The sequence below is a fragment of the Gossypium hirsutum genome, chromosome D02 (genome assembly GCF_007990345.1).
Source record: "Gossypium hirsutum isolate 1008001.06 chromosome D02, Gossypium_hirsutum_v2.1, whole genome shotgun sequence".
Classification (NCBI taxonomy): domain Eukaryota; kingdom Viridiplantae; phylum Streptophyta; class Magnoliopsida; order Malvales; family Malvaceae; genus Gossypium; species Gossypium hirsutum.
In genome coordinates, this window is record NC_053438.1 from 3,694,043 (window position 1) to 3,715,537 (window position 21,495).

General features: G+C 33.7%; 2 protein-coding genes and 1 long non-coding RNA gene across 3 annotated transcripts; 2 read left to right on the top strand and 1 right to left on the bottom strand.

The window, feature by feature from the left end:
- Positions 1–2,389: 2,389 nt before the first annotated feature.
- LOC121214432 (uncharacterized) lies at positions 2,390–3,133 on the bottom strand. Its single transcript, XR_005910039.1, has 2 exons — positions 2,794–3,133; positions 2,390–2,699 (listed from the first exon to the last, which is right to left on the bottom strand). It is a non-coding gene; the product is annotated as an uncharacterized lncRNA (long non-coding RNA).
- Positions 3,134–3,536: 403 nt separating this feature from the next.
- LOC107933068 (cytochrome P450 CYP749A22-like) lies at positions 3,537–4,796 on the top strand. Its single transcript, XM_016865220.2, has 4 exons — positions 3,537–3,766; positions 3,904–4,238; positions 4,392–4,451; positions 4,549–4,796. Exons 1-4 carry the CDS (start codon positions 3,537–3,539, stop codon positions 4,794–4,796), a joined length of 873 nt encoding a protein of 290 aa, XP_016720709.2.
- Positions 4,797–10,356: 5,560 nt separating this feature from the next.
- On the top strand, positions 10,357–12,827 carry LOC107933088 (cytochrome P450 CYP749A22). The gene is made up of 5 exons (XM_016865238.2): positions 10,357–10,706; positions 11,347–11,570; positions 11,705–11,937; positions 12,049–12,424; positions 12,520–12,827. Exons 1-5 carry the CDS (start codon positions 10,433–10,435, stop codon positions 12,637–12,639), a joined length of 1,227 nt encoding a protein of 408 aa, XP_016720727.1. The 5' UTR covers positions 10,357–10,432; the 3' UTR covers positions 12,640–12,827.
- The last annotated feature ends 8,668 nt before the right edge of the window (positions 12,828–21,495 follow it).

Consider the following 21,495-nt stretch of genomic DNA (forward strand, 5'->3'; position numbering starts at 1 on the left):
ATCCTTCACACTCACCATTCTACTTTCATGAAGACAGTTCGTGTCCAATTTATTAAGAACTACTGCTAGTCTCACCACTTTGTACTTAATTTTATTACCAATACCCCTGATATTCCAAGATAGGATCCACATTTGGATCAAAGGCAATAAAGCCACAAAAAACACTAGCAAGTATAAACACAACCAAAATTTAAAGAAAACAGAAACCGATGAAAAGACCAACCAAAAACCTGCAACACACCAGACCTGCAGCATATTGAATCGACATTCTTAACCAAGTTTCTATCGTTGCATTCTAAAGTAATCAACTTTACCGAGTCTTCACAATTCGCAGACAACCCCAAAAGCTTTCCCACATTCCAAGTTCCTTCGCCACTTGACTCAAGGTTCTTCGCCTATTCTGCAGATCTGAGTCAGTGAGAGTCTGACTAGCAAATCTATCACTCTAGTTTGAGTTTCCCGACCCCTTCTTTTACTAGTTCTTATCCTTCAATGTCGTCGGAGGATTTCACCCTTCTCTCCTTAGTAGCAACAACGACAATTTCCCCATCTAAAAGTTACCACATGTCTTCACCTGGACTAGAAGAAGAGAACACCTTCTCCATAGCCCTCCCTGCATTACAGTCCACCAGGCAAGATTGGCCCACATCAGTATTCATCTCATTATTTGATCCATTCAACTTTGGGTCAGAAGGGAACCCATCTTGAATGTTCTCCCCATTTAAGTCAAAACGTTGTGTCTCTTAAATAGTAATTCAAAACTTGTAAAATTAACTGTATCGAGGAGTGTTTATCACAATTTATTAACATGATAGGTACAAATTTTAAATATGTAAAATATCGTACTTATACATAAATACAACAATTTTTATTCTAAAATAAATAAAGTTTAACTACTAACTAGAGTCATTTAATTATTAATTATGCTGAACCATTTTATATACATAAACATCAGATTTTGTGATACTTACTCGTGTGGACAATTTAATATATAATGATTATTAAAAGCCTAAGAAATGAACTCACAAACATTAACAATAATTGTCTCAATTATACAATCTGGAAGTTTTGTTCTTAAACTAATCATTAAACAAATAATCTCTCAAATGATAGATTGCGATTTGATAACTCATATGTAATTATATTGTAGATGCATCTACTAAAATAATATTTAAACATTCTACTTTTCAGATAAATGAGCTCATATTTCTTTCATAAAAATGTAAGAGATTCAATCTCAATTTTTGTTAGTAATGTTCTAATAAATCACCTTCATTGAGAACATTCGACTCATGATAATTCCTTAAAATGAAGAATCTTTATGCTCTTTAATAAATATCCATGTAAATTCTTATTTATCGTATCATTATTGATTGAGATGGTCTAACCAATCATGCCAATTAATTAGTATATTTAGACCAGTAAACTTCTGGTTACTATTCACATGATTCAATGATACTAATGTGAACTTTTGGTTTACCATCTCATATTATTTAACCATACTAATATATACATTGTAACAATTAGAGGAAAAGACCATAGTTTTTCAATGCAAAATTCTTACTCAATATAATAGATTTAATTATTTGTCTCCTCATCCACAATTTCAATATAATATTTGTTACAACGTATATCCTTTTAAAACCTGATAATTTATTTGAGACTAACTAGATTATATATAGTGCATTAATTATCACTTTGTTCTTTGAATAACAATGTATTAACTCTTCTGGAGCATTGAATTAATTTTGTTTTATAAAAGATTAACGTGTTCCATTATCACATTAAATACAGGGTAACCATATATTAATTTTTCTAGAGCTTTAAATTAATTTTGTGCCACCAAAGATGGGTTTGTTCATTACCAAACAAAAGATATGCTTCATACCTCAAGATAGTATGTACTGTTGTACTGTCTATGAGACATATGTTTCCTTTCCTTTAAGAAATATTAATTAAATAATAAATTTATCAAGTGTACGACAGGTAAATAACTAACTACTTTTCATAAATTATCTTTTCTTTGAAGGGTGGTATTGAGAACTCTAATTGTTCTCTTATTTGTCTATTTCTTTCCACTTCTAGTGGCCAAAAGTAATTATTACTTATAAGATATCCAAGAATCAAGTAATGAGTACTGTCACAATTCACAATGCCTAGAACTACTTATAGTCTCTTCCCAATCCATAAATAAGAGGATAATGCACTTCAGCACACTCAAACCAACATACTCCTGCATTGACAACAATACCCATACTAATCGAGTTAAGACTTAATCGGTAAAACTTAAGTATCATTGGGTGACTGACGATGTTGCTTGTTCTTCCATAACACAATGATTTGGTGCATTAATATTAGTATCATCTCACCCTCAAAAACGTATAAATAATGACTAAATTATTTCAAGCCTCCTCATTAATGGTAAGACATTACAGCACAGATATGATATTTTACCTTATCTACGAAGGAACAAAAAGAAAGATGACAACCATATCCCACTCAATTACCATTTAAATGCTTTGTTAAATATGGAAATCACAATAGAATAACTAAAGGAGCAACTGGATTCAGTGTTGAGAGAAGGAAAAATGAGTGGCTTGATGGAGCTTGTGATTCTTGTCGCGTGTTGTTTCTTCCTCGTAACTTTAATCAAGTTCCTTTACGATTATCTGTGGATACCTCTGCGTATACAGCATATACTGAATTCACAGGGAATCAAAGGACCTCCTATCAGATTCATCCATGGCAACAACAAGGAAATTGCCAAAATGAAACAAGAAGCATTAGGCAAACCTGTGGCCTGGACAGATGATTTATTTCCCAGACTACAGCCACATATTTACAGCTGGATCAACAGATATGGTAAGATCCATGCTGTTTTTTTTCACTAAGATTTATAACTCGTAGTTCTATGAAAGATTGATCCTTTTTCTTTTTATGTGATTAGGGAAGAATTTTGTTTATTGGGACGGTGCTCGAGCTGAATTGGTGATTTCTGAGCCTGAACTAGTTAAAGAGGTTTTGAAAAATAGTGAAAATATTTTTCAAAAAGTGAAGCTTCCAGAAATTAGTAGGAAGCTCATGGGGAATGGGCTTGCGTTCACTGAGGGGGAAAAATGGGCAAAGTATCGAAAGCTAGCCAATCACACTTTCCATGGGGAAAGCCTAAAGGTAAATCCTCCAAATATATAAACTTGGTGTAATTAATTTACGAGAATTATACACACACTACAATATTTTAGTAAAATTTTGTATTGTTTGCTAGGGATGAGTTTCTCATCGAAGTTGATAAGTATCGTGAAAAAATATTTTTCAAAAGTTTGATTATGTTTACCACATAAAATGTTAGATATAAATTAAAAAAAGTAATTTCATTGAAAGCATTATTCCAAAAAAAAAATATATATATATATATATAAATTTTTTTTGGCTTTCTAGCTTAGAATAAAATCTAATTTGAATTCATGCATGGTTTTGTGTTGAAAAGTGTTTTCCATCGCTACTACTTACATATTGGAGGATTCTTTGGACAGAACATGACTCCAGCAATGATTGCTAGTGTTGAAACAATGCTAGAAAAGTGGAATGGCCAAGAAGGCCAGGAGATTGAAGTGTTTCAAGAATTTAGATTACTGACTTCAGAAGTGATTTCCAAAACAGCATTTGGTAGCAGTTACTTGGAGGGGGAGAAGATTTTTGCCCTGCTGTACAAGTTGAAAATACTTGTTAGTCGAAATATGTCCAAGACTACAATTCCTTTCATCAAGTATGTTCCCTATAACCTTAGTTAATCCCAAGTTTTTCCTTTATTTCAATTAGCTTTTGAATGCAAATTTTGGACTTTTATTCCCCATAGCTTTGGTTTTCTCCTTATATATAGCTTACCATAGTTTGCTTTTCCAGCAAGCTATGGAAATCTGCTGATTTGCTAGAGTCTGAAAAACTTGCAAAAGGAATACAAGATTGTGTAATGAAGATTGTTAAGAAAAGAGAAGACCAAGTTGTGAATGGAGAAGCTGATAGCTTCGGCAATGATTTTCTTGGATTACTTGTAAATGCCTATCATGATTTGGATCAGAAAAATAGGCTTTCATTGCAAGACCTGGTAGATGAATGCAAAACTTTCTACATTTCCGGACAAGAAACTGTTAATTCCCTACTGGGATGGATAGTCTTGCATTTGGCAATCTATGGAGATTGGCAAGAAAAAGCAAGAAGGGAGGTGATTGACATTTTTGGTAACCAAAATCCTCATCTCGAAGGCATCACCAAACTTAAAACAGTAAGCAAACTATCTAACCAAGATATTAAATAGCCATCACAACATGATGTAATCTAACATATTTTCTATTTTGCAAACTGATGACCATGATCATCAATGAAACTCTAAGATTGTATGGTCCGTCAAATGGCTTGGCAAGAACAGTTGCAAGAGAAGTACAGTTGGGAAAGTTAGTCTTGCCTGCTAAATTAGATATTCTGCCTCTAAATATTGGACTTCACCGTGACCCTCACTTATGGGGGATAATGTGCATCTTTTTAAACCAGAGAGATTTGCCGACGGGATTGCCAAAGCTACCAATTACACCGCGGCTGCATTTTTGCCCTTCGGATTGGGTCCTCGATCTTGTGTTGGTATGACATTTGCAACAATAGAAACCAAGATTGCTCTCTCCATGATTCTACAACGTTACACCATTACTCTTTCCCCTGCCTATGTCCACTCTCCAATACTTATTCTCACCGTTCGACCACGACATGGAATTCAAGTAATAATTGAACCGCTACGTACATAATAATTTTTGAATTACATAGCTATTAAGAGATGACAATTAATATATACCCCTTCTCTATTCCTAAGCTATTCCCACCTTTATATATAATGATATGCAAGTAGCTACCGATTTCCCATATGGTAAAACATGCAATCAATAAAAAAGAATGTGTTAAGGCAAGTTTTAGGAGTAGTGACTCGAGATGTGCTTGTTACACTTGGCACTACGCAAGCCACAAAATTTTCCTTATTTGTTGGTAATTTTGACCAAAATATTTTGATTATTTGCTTGCATCTTTTTGAGAATATTGTTTAGATAATCTCCTGTTTAAAGAAGAGATTGAATCAAATAAAATTACTTTTCAAGGATTATTATATGGCCTACTTACCTTATATACTAAGATATGCAATCCAAGAAGATTTGGACTAACTTTATGATATTTTATATCCTTATATTAATGATAATTGATTTGATGAGATTTTGATAAATCAAGATGAATTAAAAGTTACTTTGTGAAGGTGAGTTTGTGCTTTAAATATGGAAGGCTTGTTCAACCTTGATAAATGTTTTATCATTGAGGTAGACTTTTTTGAAGTAGTTGTCAAAGTGCCAATGGTAGTGTCCTTCGTATCTAGCACTGCAACAAGCAACAAAACTTGTCATTTTTGGTGTTAAAAATCTTTTCCACAAAATCAATTGGGCAATGACTTGTGGACGTGTGCTGGTACTGTTAGTTCAAAACTTCGGTAAGGAAAATCTTGAACACACGATCGAAACTCGAACAGAAAAAGAAGAAATAGGACAGGCTCCAAGGCGTGTATCAAGCCACTATCTTTAAGGTTATATTCGCCTCCACCTACCTTCGGTGTGCAAATGAGTTCCAAGCAAATTAACCTCGAGGAAACAATGAAGCCAATGACTATTTGCGTTTTGCACTGACAAGAATAGTCCACTATGCACTGAGCAATGTATAACAAAAAACTCAATTTCTACGGCAATACTTTATAGAATAATCTAATAATATTAGAAAATGAAGGAAGGAAAGAAAGAATATTAGAATTTGTTGATATGATTTCCAAATGAAATCCCATTCCTATTTATAGGAATTTTCATGTTTCTTCATAGAGACATCTTTCAATAGGAATCTTTATGAATAAATAAATAATAATAATTATTCATTTAATTTTGTAACTATTCAAAAAATATTTTTTGAATAGTTATAATTCTTTTTTTAAAAAATCAAATGATATAACTTTTGACCAATGACCAAAAGATTTATCTTTTGATTAATTACACCCATTCATTTATAGTTATTGGGATACTATAAATATTTGAAATTGTTCCAACAGGTACACGATTTACAAATTGATTTTCATGATATTTGAATGTATTTGAAAATGTTTACAAATTGGTACCAAAGATGAGAAAGGATCGAATTGTAAAATGATGTTTAGAAATGTGTATTGAGCCCGAATGAACATATGATAGATACAATTGGCATGCCAATAGGGTTATTTCACACGCTGTATGGGTTTGATATGTGATGAGATAATGATGTACTGATCACACTGATTGTATCGAAATTTAGCATTTATTGCGGATTATTAAGTTATAGTTACAGTGATTCAGGTGTATTTTAGGGGGGGAGGATGTGTAGCCTATAAGCTTGGCACTCAGTGCCCAGGTGTGTTTCTGGAGGGATGTATAGCTACAGGCTTGGCACTTAGTGCCCAAGTGTGTTCATGGATGGTATGGCTCGTTTGAGCAACCATATGTGTTTTAGGTGGTTACCCATGTATTCGTATTTGTTCATTATAGTTCATCAAGTTAATGGTTTTTATAAATGGGACGTTGGTTGAATAGTAATAAATATAATGTGATAAATGATAGATGAATGATGTAAAGTTTGCTTATGTTCAATGGTTAGTTGACATGATATTGATTTGGATCAATTTGTATAATATGGAATGATATGACTTAAATGTGATGAACTCACCGTTGATATGAATTGTGGTACAAGGATAAATCATTTAGTTAATTGTTTTGTCATGTAATTGTGGGAATTAAGGTAAGTTACATTGTTTTAAACCTATGAACTTACTAAGCTTATTTAAGGCTTACTCTATTTCATTTTCTATTTCTTGTAGTTAACATTTTGCAGAACTAGGTGATAGGATCATCTCGAAGGTCATACTATCCAACCTCCACTTTGGTAGACTTTTAAACCATTAAACTCAGTGATGTGGCATGTAATAGGAGTTGATTTGTAAATATATGTTTTGTTGAAGTTGAGTGTTAAATGGTGATGTATAATTGTATATATGTTTGTTAGCAAGTTGATATGCTAACTTATGACTTGAATGATAACATTTGAATGTAATGTTTTGGTGATAGGGTCATTTATGCGTGATGATAATTTGGTGTTTGGATTTCATATAAGGCATATATGTGATCATAATCTAATTGACATGAGATAGGATTAATTACTTGAATTGATGCATGTTATGTTATGGTGCTATTGAGGCATATTAATTAGATTCTAGGGATCATGGTTTGTGATTTATTTTAGCATGAAATTATACATTTTGGATGAGTTATCAAGTGGATAGTTATTATGCATAACTTAGGTGATGAATTGATTTTGATAGTTTGTTGAAAAAGGTACATTTTTGGTATATACAGGCTAACACACGGCCATATGTTACACACGGGTAAGTGACATGGTCGTATGCTTTGTTTTTAATTGGGAGGTTTTGGGTTACACAGTTCCAGTTTGTTACATGGGGTGACCACATGCCCATGTGATACTGTAGATTTGGTCATTAGAATTTCCACACGGTTTTAGTCTCTCACACAGCCTAGCCATGTTTGTAAGTTTTTGCATTTAGGTCCACAAAGTTTCATTGAGTTACACGATCAGGTTACATGACCATGTGACTCCAATTTCGCACGGTCACCTATTGTAACACGGCCTAAGCACACAACCGTGTAACCCTGTATTGCAAATTTCTCCTTGATGGTTAAAAGTTTGTAATTAAGTCTTTATTTGTTTCTGGGTTGGTTTAAGAGCTTTCGTAAGCTCGATTGAGACTTGTAATTGTTTGTAGGTCATATTATAAATGAACTATAAATTGTTTTGTTGTTTCATTAAATGTTAAAGTCAGAAATGTATGTGATTTATTCCGTTAACTATTGTAGAATTCTATAGCTCCGGCCCGACAGCCGGACCGGGTGAGGGGTGTTACTTACCAATAATGATGATCAAGATGAATGTTCCAAGAAGTATGTTTTGATCCTTGTTGAAATCTCTAACCATCAAGTTATTTTTCATTATTGTGGAGCTCTTGGTCATGTTGAAAGATTAATGGTGGAAGCAAGTAGTGGCAGAACCAACGCCCACTGCTCCTATCACTGCTCGAGGTCAAGGGTAAAAATCTATATGAGGGAGAATGAGATGTCATCTCATGGATTTGATGAACATAAGAAGAGAAGCTAGGTTATCTGTCATTATTGTAATATGGTTGGTCATATCAAATCACATTGTTATAAGATGTTGAATGACCTGATATGAGAATTGTTTGAAGACAAGTTACAACTCAAACAAGATACAACTAGAAACATGTATGAGTGAGAAAAGATTGACAATTGATTGATGTATGTTAGAATCGTGAAGTAGAAACTGACGCAACAACTTTTGAAAATCAAGATGAAAATATTTATGCTCTCTAGAGATCTTGTGGTAAAAATCCTTGTTGCTCCATGAGTTATAACTCTCACCTACAGAGCTATTGATAAGTTAGCATCCATTGCACCCTATGTTGAAACACCTTATTGAGGGGGAGTGTGTTAATGCTACAACTAAGGGGGAGTTTCTTCTTTGCCATGCTTTTTGTTATTGATTCTGTTTATTCATGATGTTGCCTACATGTTATTACTTTATGTAATTGATAAAACTTTAGCTTATGTAGATGTCGAGAAGAGCGGCAACCTTGGCCAAACTGCTAGGTAATGCCATAATATAACCCATGGCCCATCCATTAGCACCTTTGAGTAATCATCGTCATCCTGAAACTTGATCAAGTAAAAATCTTTCTTCAAACCCATTAATTGAATGGATTTATTCAGCTTTCAGAGTACATACACCTTGTTAGAGAAAGCATTAAAAGTTATGCGTCGGCCCAAAAGTTTGATGTTGACAGTACCCACACAATACGCTTCTCAATAAATTTGTGAACCTGATTTGAAAAACTAAGAGAAGGTATTCCATCAACATTAGTCGTTGTGATATCCCCCTCATGGAACTCAAAATCATCATCTTGTGAAACACTAGAATGATGTAATGAAGAACCCAAAAAACGTGTCCTTAAAGGATGTCCTAGGCATCATTGGTTCCTTCATCTGCAAACCATTCCCATCAACCATCGGATCATCAATATCCGGTGGCTCATCCGGTCGCCTCCATACCTTCTTGGTTGTCTGACCAAAGTTGACACTGGAAGTAGCGGAGTTGGAGCCAATCACAAAAGCACCTAGAGAAATTCTATAACATGTAAGTCATTTAATCAATAATCAATAATAATAATCAATAATCAATAATCAATAAGATAGTACCTGCTGTTCCAAAATAATAATAATTAAGCTTAGACCTGAATTTGATCTGCTCCAACAATTTGTTTCATTACTAATCTATTAATAAAATGTTGAAAATTATATTTTTATATTAATATTATCATTAAATTTATATTATTTTTATTTTTTAAATTGAATTTAGGTGAGATGAATGAAAACTAATATTAAAAAGGTCATAATTTTCTATTAGATCCTGTACTTTGCGTAAGTTATGGATTTAGTACTTATATTTTAATTTGGTTATTTTCAGTTCCTGTACTTTTAAATTTGAAAATTTTAGTCATGGCCAAATGATTTATTTTTAAAAATTGATGTGTCAAACATAGTGTCACATGTGTAATGCTATGTTTGTTTGTTATTTTCACATTTTACTCACAAAAAATCAATTAATAGATTTAACGACCGTCATTTGCATTAAGACTAAAATTTTGAAATTCAAAAAAATCCAATTGGTGAGCATGGACTAAATTTATAACTTTATGCATAATATATGAATAATGACATAATTTAATCAAATAAATTTAACTGTTACCATTAAATCAGGACTACAATATCAAAATTCAAAATAAATAAAAATAAAAATTGATTAAATTAAAGTCGAAAGTTTAATATCATATTAGACCTATAAAAACTCTCCGGCTAAAGTCTAATCCAAGCCCGGCGTCCTACTCCGCATGTGAACAAAACTACTCATAAGGCGTAATGGACATTGATGTTTTAACTTATAATAATATGTCTGACATATACTTCCAACTAATCTTTATGTTGTTCGAAGGATCCAAAAGGAAAAAAGGACACTAACCCATATCCAGGAATTGCTGACACGGTTTTTTTTGTCTTTTGTTTTTTTAAAGATTGAGATAAGACTAATACGACGGAGTTGATTATTATGATGATAACTACCGACTATTAAAAAACCCCTTAAATTACAAATAACGATAGTGATATCAACTATTATTTACAACTCAGAGAGTCATCTGTTATTGAGACTACAAGGAACATCTGAGTTCAGAATTAAGACAAGCAAAATGAGTGGCTTGATGGAGCTTGTAATTCTTGTCCCATGTTGTTTCTTCCTCGTAGCTTTAATAAAGTTCCTTTATGATTACCTGTGGGTACCTCTCCGTATACAGCATCTGATGAATTCACAGGGAATCAAAGGACCTCCTTACAAATTCATCCATGGAAACAATGAAGAAGCTACCAAGATGAGAGAAGAAGCATTAAGCAAACCTATGGCCTTGAGGCATGATATATTTCCTAGAGTGCAGCCACATATTTACACCTGGATCAACAGATATGGTAAGATCCATGCATGTTTTTCACTATAGTGTTCCAATATAGTAGTAAATGAAATTTTGTAAGTAATTAAAAGCTGACTTGGTTACTAATAAAAGTTGTTTATTCTGATGAAAGAAGTTTTTTTACTTGATTATTAATAAAAAAATTAGGATTATTTTAGTAATAAATAATCAACAATTGTATCTATTTTTAACAGATGATACTAATCAAATAAACTTCTATTAAATAGTTATATTTTTATAAGTAGACATTAGAATTGGTATAGATAGGGGAGGGATTTCATTTTTATGTTATGAAATATTAAGACACGCTAAAAACCCAAAAACAAAAAATTTCTCTATTCTCCGTCATCTTCAAATATTCATAGGTTGTTTTATCAAGAACTATTGCAGAAGTTTTTATAGAATATGATACTTTTCCTAATGTTCAGTGTACTATTTTCATTAATGCAAAATGTAGATAATTATTGGGTTTCATTATATTCTCGACACTTATTTGTTTGTAACATTTTTAACGCCTCAAAATATAAATGAGAAGAAATTGAATCATGAAAAAAGTGGCGTTGGTTAATTTTTATAAGTTTATTTTTATTCTTACCCACCAGTTCTAAGAAAAGATGTACCCTTTTTTGTTTGATTAGGGAGGAATTATATTTATTGGAATGGTATTCGAGCTGTATTAGTGATTTCAGAACCTGAACTAGTCAAAGAGGTTCTGAAAAATAATGAAAATACATTTCCAAAAAAGAAGCCTTCGATTTATTTTAGCAACCTACTGGGGAACGGGCTTGTGTTGATTGAGGGTGAAAAATGGTTGAAGCGTCGGAAGCTTGCCAATCATGCTTTCCATGGGGAAAGCTTAAAGGTCAGTCCTCAAAATATATGTATCGATTGTAATTAATTTACATGAACTATACTTATACTGCAAAATTAAGGATCTATAATTGTTGGCGAAATCGTATATCGTTGCTTACATATTTTGGAGGATTGTTTGGGTAGAACATGACACCAGCAGTAATTGCAAGTGTTGAAACAATGCTAGAGAAATGGAAAGGCCAAGAAGGCAAAGAGATTGAAGTGTTTCAAGAATTTAGATTATTGACTTCAGAAGTGATATCCAGGACAGCTTTTGGTAGCAATTACTTGGAAGGGGAGAAGATCCTTTCCATGTTGAAAGAGTTGTCTGTAATTATGAGTCGAAATAATTTCAAGACTAGAATTCCTCTCATCAAGTATGTTCCAAGATTTTAACTAGTTTTTGAATGCAAATTTTAGGATGTTTATCCATATGGATTCAGTTTTCTCCTTATATATGGTTGACACAGCTGGTTTGTTTTTTACAGCAAGTTATGGAAACCTGCTGATATGCTAAGGTCAGAAGAACTTGCAAAAGGAATACAAGATTGTGTGATGAAGATTGTTAAGAAAAGGGAAGACAAATTTAAGAAAGGAGAAGCTGATAGTTTTGGTAATGATTTTCTAGGATTACTTGTAAATTCCTATCATTCGAAAGATAATAACAGTCTATCAATGGAAGACTTGGTAGATGAGTGCAAAACATTTTACTTTGCTGGACAAGGAACTATTAATTCCTTACTAGCATGGATAGTCTTGCTTTTAGCAACCCATGGAGATTGGCAGGAGAAAGCTAGAAGAGAGGTGATTGACATATTCGGTAACCGAAATCCAGATTCTGAAGGCATTTCTAAACTCAAAATTGTAAGTATACTGTCCAACATTCCAAAATATTTTGTATCTCAATCTCAGGTTTTTTAGTCAGGTCATGTTGTTGAGAATGGACTGCAATGCAACAGAAGGCCATGATGCAGACCAGCAGCTGCAGCAGACCAGCATTCAAGCGGGACCAGAAGCAGCTTAATTATTTTGTTTACTTTTGTTCATTTTGTAATGCCATCCAAGCTAAATGTAACTAGACTTTTAGAGTTGTTAAGATTTGAATTGATGGATGTAATAGCTAAAAATTGTTCAGCTTTCTTTTGTATTACTTTAGTTGGCAACTTGCCAAAACAGGTGGGAGCAGTTACAAGTTTAGGTAACTGACATTCTAACTTTGTAACTCTTATATTTTCAAATGAAATGAAAAGATGTAGCATTCCATTCATTTTCACATTTTTGCTTTTGAGTTTTCTGTTCTGTTTCTGCTTGCTGTTCGTGAGCTTATGCTCTTGGTGTTTTCATTTGTTTGATTTGCTGCTGCCAGTGTTCCAACAAATGGTAATCAGAGCCTCCTATCTTTGAGGACCTCTGTTGTTTATGTTTTAGTTTTTTGTTTTTTCAAAGTCAGTCTTGGCAGCATGAGTTTTGCTCCTCCTCCACCACCAGTTTTTGCTGGAGACAACTACCACATTTGGGTTGTCAAAATGAAGACATATCTTCAAGCACTTGACCTCTGGAGTGCAGTTGAGAGTGATGTCGAGCCAGCACCATTAAGAGCAAATCCTACCATTGCTCAGATCAGGCAACATGGTGAGGAACGAGCCAAGAAACACAAGGCTATGGCCTGTTTGCAGAATGGAATATCAGATGTTATTTTCACTCGCATCATGGCCTGTGACTCACCCAAACAAGCTTGGGACAAGCTGAAAGAGGAGTTCATGGGATCAGACAAGACTAGGCAGCAACAAGTCATCAACCTTAGAAGGGAGTTTGAAAATTTGAAGATGAGGGAGTCAGAAACTATCAAGCAATATTCTGATAGGATTATGGCTACTGTCAATAATATTAGACTCCTTGGAGAAGATTTCAGTGATAGCAGGGTTGTTGAGAAGGTTATTACCACCTTACCTGAAAGGTTTGAGTCAAAAATCTCCTCATTGGAGGACTCGAGAGATCTCACAACCATTTCTTTGTCTGAGTTGGTTAACTCACTCTATGCACTTGAACAGAGAAGAGCAAGCAGGCAGGAGGAGAATCTTGAAGGTGCTTTTCAAGCAAAGGTCAGAGAAGGCTCCAGCTCAAGCCAGAAAGCTAAGAAGCCTTGGTTTGAAAAGAAGGAAAGATCAAAGAAAGATGCCGGTAGAAGGAGGTTTCCACCATGCATTCACTGCAAGAAGACCAATCACCTGGAAAAATTTTGCTGGACAAGACCAGATATACAGTGCAAAAGCTGTATGAAGTATGGTCATCATGAGAAAATTTGTAGAAGTCATGAGAAGGCACAAGCACAACCAGTACAAGCCAAGTCTGCCGAGGATGTCCAAGCTCAGGAGGAGCATGTATTTACAGCTTCATGTTATGCAGCTAAAAGCATGAGCAGTTGGCTTGTGGATAGTGGTTGCTCACACCACATGGCTGCAGATGAGAGCCTTTTCAAGAACCTTGACAGGAGCTATGTCTCGAAGGTCAGGATAGGCAATGGGAACTTGATTGAAGCAAAAGGTAGAGGTGATGTGGTCATTCACACTGGTTCAGGTAACAAAATCATTTCTGATGTGCTCTATGTGCCAGAAATAGACCAAAATTTACTAAGTGTAGGCCAGCTAGTCAAGAAAGGCTTTTCACTAGTTTTCAAGAATGATTCTTGTGTTATAAGTGATGCTCATGGTAGGGAGATTGTCTCAGCACCTATGGGAGACAAATGTTTTATGCTGGAAGTGAGTCAGCTTGAGAAAAGTGCATATACAAGCTCAGTTGACAATACTGATCTTTGGCACAAGAGGTTTGGCCATGTTAGCCTCAAATCACTTGATTTGCTGCACAAAATGAACATGACAGAAGACATGGTGAAGGTTAGTGCAAGTGAAGGCGTTTGTGAAGTGTGTCAGCTTGGCAAACAAGCCAGGTTGCCCTTTTCAGCTAACCAAGCATGGAGGGCTCGAAAGAGACTTGAGTTGGTGCACTCAGATGTCTGTGGACCAATGAAGACCCCTTCACTGAATGGCAGTAAGTATTTTATACTGTTTATTGATGATCTGACCAGATTTTGCTGGGTTTATTTCATGAAACAGAAGTCAGAAGTGTTTGAAGTTTTTAGAAAGTTCAAGGCATTGGCAGAAAATCAAACAGGCTGCAGGATTAAGGCCTTGAGGACAGACAATGGTTCTGAATACTTGTCTGAAAGATTTCAGAAGCTATGTGAGCAGGCTGGGATTCATCATCAGCTAACCACAGTGTACACTCCTCAGCAAAATGGAGTGTGTGAGAGGAAGAACAGAACAGTGATGAACATGACCAGGTGCATGTTGTTTCAAAGCAAGCTTCCAAGCATTTTTTGGGCTGAAGGTGTCAACACCTCAGTATACCTGCTCAATAGGCTGCCAACACATGCTGTGAATGATAAAACTCCTTTTGAAGTATGGTATGATCTTAAACCAACTGTTTCCCATTTAAAAGTGTTTGGCAGCAAGTGTTTTGTACTTGTCCCTGTAGAAAGAAGAACCAAGCTCGAGAAGAGGTCAGTTCCAGGTATATTTGTTGGTTACAGTAGCTGCAAGAAGGGCTACAGAATATTTGATCCTTCAACCAAGAAGATTTTGGTAAGCAGGGATGTCAAATTCGATGAAGGAAGGTTTTGGAGTCTAGATGGCTCTAATACAAGTCAGTTTGAAGAAGAGCAGATTGGCAGCAATTTGGAGTTGGCAGAAAACGAAGTCAGTAATGCCAATGTAGACGATGCTCCTGTGAGAGGGACCAGGTCTATTGCTGACATCTACCAAAGATGCAATATGGCCATTGTTGAGCCTTCAAGCTATGAAGAAGCTGCTAGAAGCAAGAGCTGGAAGAAGGCTATGGAGGCTGAAATCGACATGATCCATAAGAATGATACTTGGGATCTGGTAGACAGACCTGATCAGAAGAAGGTCATAGGTGTCAAGTGGGTTTTCAAGACCAAATTCAATGCAGATGGCTCTCTGAACAAGCACAAGGCAAGGCTTGTGGTGAAAGGGTACAATCAACAGTTTGGCATTGATTTTGAGGAGACATTTGCTCCAGTGGCAAGGCTGGATACCATAAAGCTTCTATTTGCTTTCGCTGCACAGAAACAGTGGAAGGTCCATCAGCTTGATGTCAAGTCAGCTTTCCTGAATGGATTCCTTAAAGAGGAAATTTATGTTGAACAGCCTGATGGATTTAAAGTCCAAGGAAAGGAGGACAAGGTTTACAAGCTGAAGAAAGCACTCTATGGACTAAAACAGGCTCCTCGAGCCTGGTATGACAGGATAGATGCTTACCTGTTTAGGCTCAATTTCGAGAAAAGTTTGAGTGAGCCAACTTTGTTTATAAAGAAGTCTAAAGATGAGACTTTGCTGATTGTCTCAATATATGTGGATGATCTATTAGTGACTGGAAGCAGGGTCGATTTGATTCAGGAGTTCAAGAAGAATATGCAAGACATGTTTGACATGACAGACTTGGGAATCATGACTTACTTCCTTGGTATGGAAGTAGACCAGTCTGATCAAGGCATTTTTATCAGCCAGCATGCATTTGCCTTGAAAATTCTCACTAAGTTCCATATGGAAAACTGCAAGCCAGTGAGTACACCTCTAGTCATGGGACAGAAGTTGAGCAGCTATGGAGATGAAGAAAAGGTGGATGAAAGAGAGTATAGAAGTCTAATTGGATGTTTGCTATACTTGACAGCAACTAGACCTGATCTTATGCATTCGGTCAGTTTGCTATCTCGTTTTATGCATAGCTGCAACACATCACATTTAAAGGCTGCAAAGAGAATCCTCAGGTATGTGAAAGGATCCTTGAAGTTTGGAGTGATGTTCAAGACAGGAGGTCAGCTGAAGTTATCTGGTTACTCAGACAGTGACTGGGGAGGTTCGATTGATGATATGAGGAGTACCTCAGGCTACCTCTTTTCTCTTGGTTCAGGAGCTTTCTGTTGGAGCTCTAAAAAGCAGCAAACAGTTGCTCAATCAACTGCTGAGGCAGAGTACATAGCAGCAGCTGGAGCAGTAAGCCAAGCTATTTGGCTTAGAAAATTGTTGTGTGATTTAAATGAGGAACAATTTGAGCCTACTGAGATTATGGTTGATAATCAATCAGCAATAGCTATCTCCAAGAATGCTGTTTTTCATGGCAAAACAAAGCACTTTAAGCTCAAATTTTATTTTGTTCGAGAGGCAGTACAATCAAAGGATGTGAGTCTTGCATATTGTAGTTCACAAGATCAATTGGCTGACATTTTAACAAAGCCTCTAGGTGCTATGAGGTTTGAAATTCTTAGAGAATTGGTTGGTGTTTGTTGCCTACAGTCCAAGGAGGAGTGTTGAGAATGGACTGCAATGCAACAGAAGGCCATGATGCAGACCAGCAGCTGCAGCAGACCAGCATTCAAGCGGGACCAGAAGCAGCTTAATTATTTTGTTTACTTTTGTTCATTTTGTAATGCCATCCAAGCTAAATGTAACTAGACTTTTAGAGTTGTTAAGATTTGAATTGATGGATGTAATAGCTAAAAATTGTTCAGCTTTCTTTTGTATTACTTTAGTTGGCAACTTGCCAAAACAGGTGGAGCAGTTACAAGTTTAGGTAACTGACATTCTAACTTTGTAACTCTTATATTTTCAAATGAAATGAAAAGATGTAGCATTCCATTCATTTTCACATTTTTGCTTTTGAGTTTTCTGTTCTGTTTCTGCTTGCTGTTCGTGAGCTTATGCTCTTGGTGTTTTCATTTGTTTGATTTGCTGCTGCCAGTGTTCCAACACATGTTTATCGTAATTGCAAATTCAACAAATACTATGCATTTAGTACATTATATTCTTTAATTTGATTTGACATATTCCTGTTATGCAAACAGATGACTATGATTATTTATGAAACTCTAAGATTATATGGTCCATCAAATGGCCTACCAAGAGGAGTTGCAAGAGAAGTGCAGTTGGGAAAACTAGTCTTGCCTTCTAACATAGATCTTCTGGTCCAAAATATTGCACTTCACCATGACCCTTACCTGTGGGGAGATGATGTGCATCTTTTTAAACCAGAGAGATTTGCAAAAGGGATTGCCAAATCTACCAATTACAATGCAGCTGCATTTTTTCCCTTTGGATTAGGATCTCGATCTTGTGTTGGTATGTCCTTTGCAACCACAGAAACGAAGATTGTGCTCTCCATGATTCTACAACGCTACACCTTTACCCTCTCCCCTGCCTATGTCCACTCACCAATGCCTATTGTCGACCTTCAACCGCAACATGGAATTCAAGTAATACTTGAACCACTGCATAACAATGATTGATGTACACAACAGCTAAGGACATGGGATTCAACTCTGTTTGTTCCAACATTCACCTTTAAGAGGTAACATTTAAGATATCCGGGGTTTTTAGTATTAACAACCCCTTCCCTATTCCTAAGCTACGCCCTCCTCTAAACAAAAAGAAATCTATGCATTTGCTAGTTTCCTTAGATGGTAAAACATGTGATTAAACAATACATCCTTCATATGGCGCATATTCCAGCAAGTAAACAGTTATATTATAATGCATTTTACTTCACCATTCTGCTCATATTTCATTTGAATTGCAGTGTTATCATCCTAAAGTCACTCTAGCAAGCAATGAGGTTGCAAGTTTCTGATAAATTTAGTTCTAACAGACTACTTAAGCTAATCCACCTTGGTGCTTTGTTTTCTTTTCCTAAACTATATTTTTTGCTATTCCTAGCCCATTTAAGCATTCAGTTGGAAGATGGTCGAGAGTTGTTATAGCATTCGGAAAGAAAAGGTTAGTGTGTGTTAAGTGACTGTGTGAGGCTAAGGTTATGATAATCTTCAGATTGGTTCTGCTTACATTATCTATAATATAAAATTTACTTTTTAAAAAGTTGTTTAACAAGCTTATAGCTAAGATAGGATATCCAAATAAAATATATTAACAAAAAGTAACGAACAAGTGTTGGGTGGAATGATAATTGCAGTATCAAGGGGAGAAACTTTTGATGGAAAAAAGTGCTAGGTACCCGTAATGTTCAGGCAAACCTTCTTCATGTAAAACTTCGCCGGAAAGATGATTTTATAGGGTTCTATTTCGTCTTCAATCCAATCATTGTTCACGTTTTTTTTTCTTATCAATAAATAGATCTATTTACTTGTATGACTTAGATATCTCGTATCTCTCAAAATAATGGTTCGATTGATGAGATTTGTTACGATATTTATGAGATCAATGATATCGATGATATTGATATTCAAATATTTCTTCTTAAATCATATTGATTTAACCCCATAAGCAAGAACACCACCCCATAATGTTGCCTCCAAAAGCAGAACCTCGTATTTCCTCTAGAGAATCTCTTAATTGTTCAAGAGTACCTAGAATGAAATTCTTTAATTAGAAAGAATTTAGTTTAGATGTAGGATATCTATCCAGAAGTTTTCGCAACTCATGATATAGAATCATAAAAAAAATTCTGACTTTTTAAACAAATAGATCACTTGGGTGTAGAAAAGAAATAATTAATAATAAAAAATGGTATAATTAGAAAAGAATATCTATTTGTTCTAACACTAACTTTTAATATTTATATATTATTTTATAAAGAAATATTATAAAAAATTCTTTTAAAAATTGATATTTTTATAATACATCACTCAATGTTGAATACATTTCATTAATAAACAATAATTAGCTTAATTATTAAGAGTTGAATTAACTATTTTTTAATGAAGCATTCTCTCTCTAAAATCTCCATCCTCACCACTATTCTTATCTAATTCACCTTCAAGTTTTAAAATCAATGCTCTATCATGTTTTGATTTTCTTTTAAATTTATTTTAAATTTTAAAAATTCCTTTTTTAAAATCTCAAATATATTACATTTCACACTTTTAAGAAAATAATGTACGTTCAAACATTGAAAATGACATAATTAAATAAGATAATCACGAATCCTGAAAATGAACCTAAAACGATTTGTCCAATTCAAAATTTGGAATGATAGAATCTTAATAGAAAATTTAACCTAATTTTTTGAATAATCTTATTGAGGAAGAAAGAAGATGGGACAAGAATTACAAACTTCATCAAGCCACTCATTTTTCTGCTTTTGCTTCTTATATCATGTTTGACGCTATTTTGTCTTTTTTACTTGTAAATTAGAAGAGATGCTCCCAATTATTCATTCATCCTCTCATATTCAATTGCTTATTGTAAACTTAATTTAAAGGATCAATGATTTATATAATCTCCATGAAATTTCTGTCACTATTTTTTTTTTTTATTTTTTTCTAGCCATTGTTGACTAACTGCACCTGTTAGTGGTGAAATGAAAAATTTTTCATTTTACACCCTTTATAATTTATAAAATTTTAAATTAATAATAATAAAATTATATTTTGACTTCTCTAAAACTGATAAAAATTTAATTTAATCTTTCAAAAATTATAAAATGTAAACTATTAAAATAATGAAATTACATTTTTAGATTATATAAACTATTAAAATTTCGAATATTTTGATGTAATTAAAAATAATTGTTTAAACTATCCTTTTAAAAATATATTTAATATTTTAATATATAAAAATTCCGTATTAAAATTAAAATATTTAAATAATCATGTTGTATATATATTGAAACACGTTTGAATTTTATATATCAAAATATATTTTAAATTATCACGTGAACAAGCTATATTCTATAAAAAGGAAACACGTAATATATACTATTTAAATAATCATGTTTTTAAATAAATTACACTTTTGGTCCTTTTCTTTTTGAAAATTTGTAGTTATGTCACCTAACTTGAGATTTTTTATCACCGAAATTTGTAAACCTATTAATATATTATTTGAATTAGAATTTCTTGGTTCAGTACTTAAAATTTTGTAGATGTTCAATGGAATATATTTATTCCAACTTTAAATTTAAAGAATAAAAATATAATAAAGTAAAAGTTGATATATAATCTTAATTTTGTATAGACTAATTTCAAACTCAATGCTACCAACAACTCCTAGAAAGAGTATCCACTAATAACAACAAACTTACATGAGTGAGGCATTTATTGAAACAATCAGCAACCAATTTTGACTCTTTTTACCAATTATTTTATATATTTATTTGTATTTTGAAGTTAACTTTAAAATATTCTATATAAAATGAATTTAATAACAATAAATTGCCTTTTACGTTTACGAAATTTGACCAAATGAAAACGTTTCAAAGTGAAAGACAATATGGAATCCAAATTATAGCTGATGAAATGTTATTTCTTTTAATTATTAAAAACATTATAATTAAGAGATATGATTATTTTAATAAATAGTTATAATTATTATTAAAAAATTTCACTATTTAAATAGTGTTATGAATATCTTATTAAGTGGATGTCCATCAAGATCAATATAAGTCTTTGATGTACTTTAAATTCTAATAGCCATTAGAAGTAGGTTTTGCAAATATTCTGATTGATCAATAAATTACGCTCTCTCTTTGTTCTCCTTCTTCTTTGTTCTTTGTCTTTTATTTTATAACACGTTATCATAACGATTCTCTTTTAATTGTTTTTCTCCATAAGTCACAAAAATATCCAAAAATTTATTGTTATCGATTGCCTCCTAGAGTTGCTACGCGCACTATGGGTAATCATTAGAGCCTTTAACCAATGAGGTACACATAATTCTCTACATTTTTTATGTCCTTTTATGTAAAAAAATTTATATAATTCTTACGTGGTATGTTTTTCTCCTTTATTTATTGATTTTTGGAAAAATTATTTTACAAAAAAAAGTATTATTACTTTAAGGTTTCTTTTAAACTAAGATTCGCATAATATTTAAATGTTTAAAGATTTGATTATTAAATTCTTGTCA

Coding starts and splice junctions, on each gene's coding strand:
- LOC107933068 (XM_016865220.2), top strand. CDS start 3,537: ATGACTCCAGCAATGATTGCTAGTGTTGAAACAATGCTAGAAAAGTGG. Junction 4,239..4,391: donor GGAGGTGATTGACATTTTTG/GTAACCAAAATC, acceptor TGAAACTCTAAG/ATTGTATGGTCCGTCAAATG. Junction 4,452..4,548: donor AGAGAAGTACAGTTGGGAAA/GTTAGTCTTGCC, acceptor TTTTTAAACCAG/AGAGATTTGCCGACGGGATT.
- LOC107933088 (XM_016865238.2), top strand. CDS start 10,433: ATGAGTGGCTTGATGGAGCTTGTAATTCTTGTCCCATGTTGTTTCTTC. Junction 10,707..11,346: donor CACCTGGATCAACAGATATG/GTAAGATCCATG, acceptor TTGTTTGATTAG/GGAGGAATTATATTTATTGG. Junction 11,938..12,048: donor ACTAGAATTCCTCTCATCAA/GTATGTTCCAAG, acceptor TGTTTTTTACAG/CAAGTTATGGAAACCTGCTG.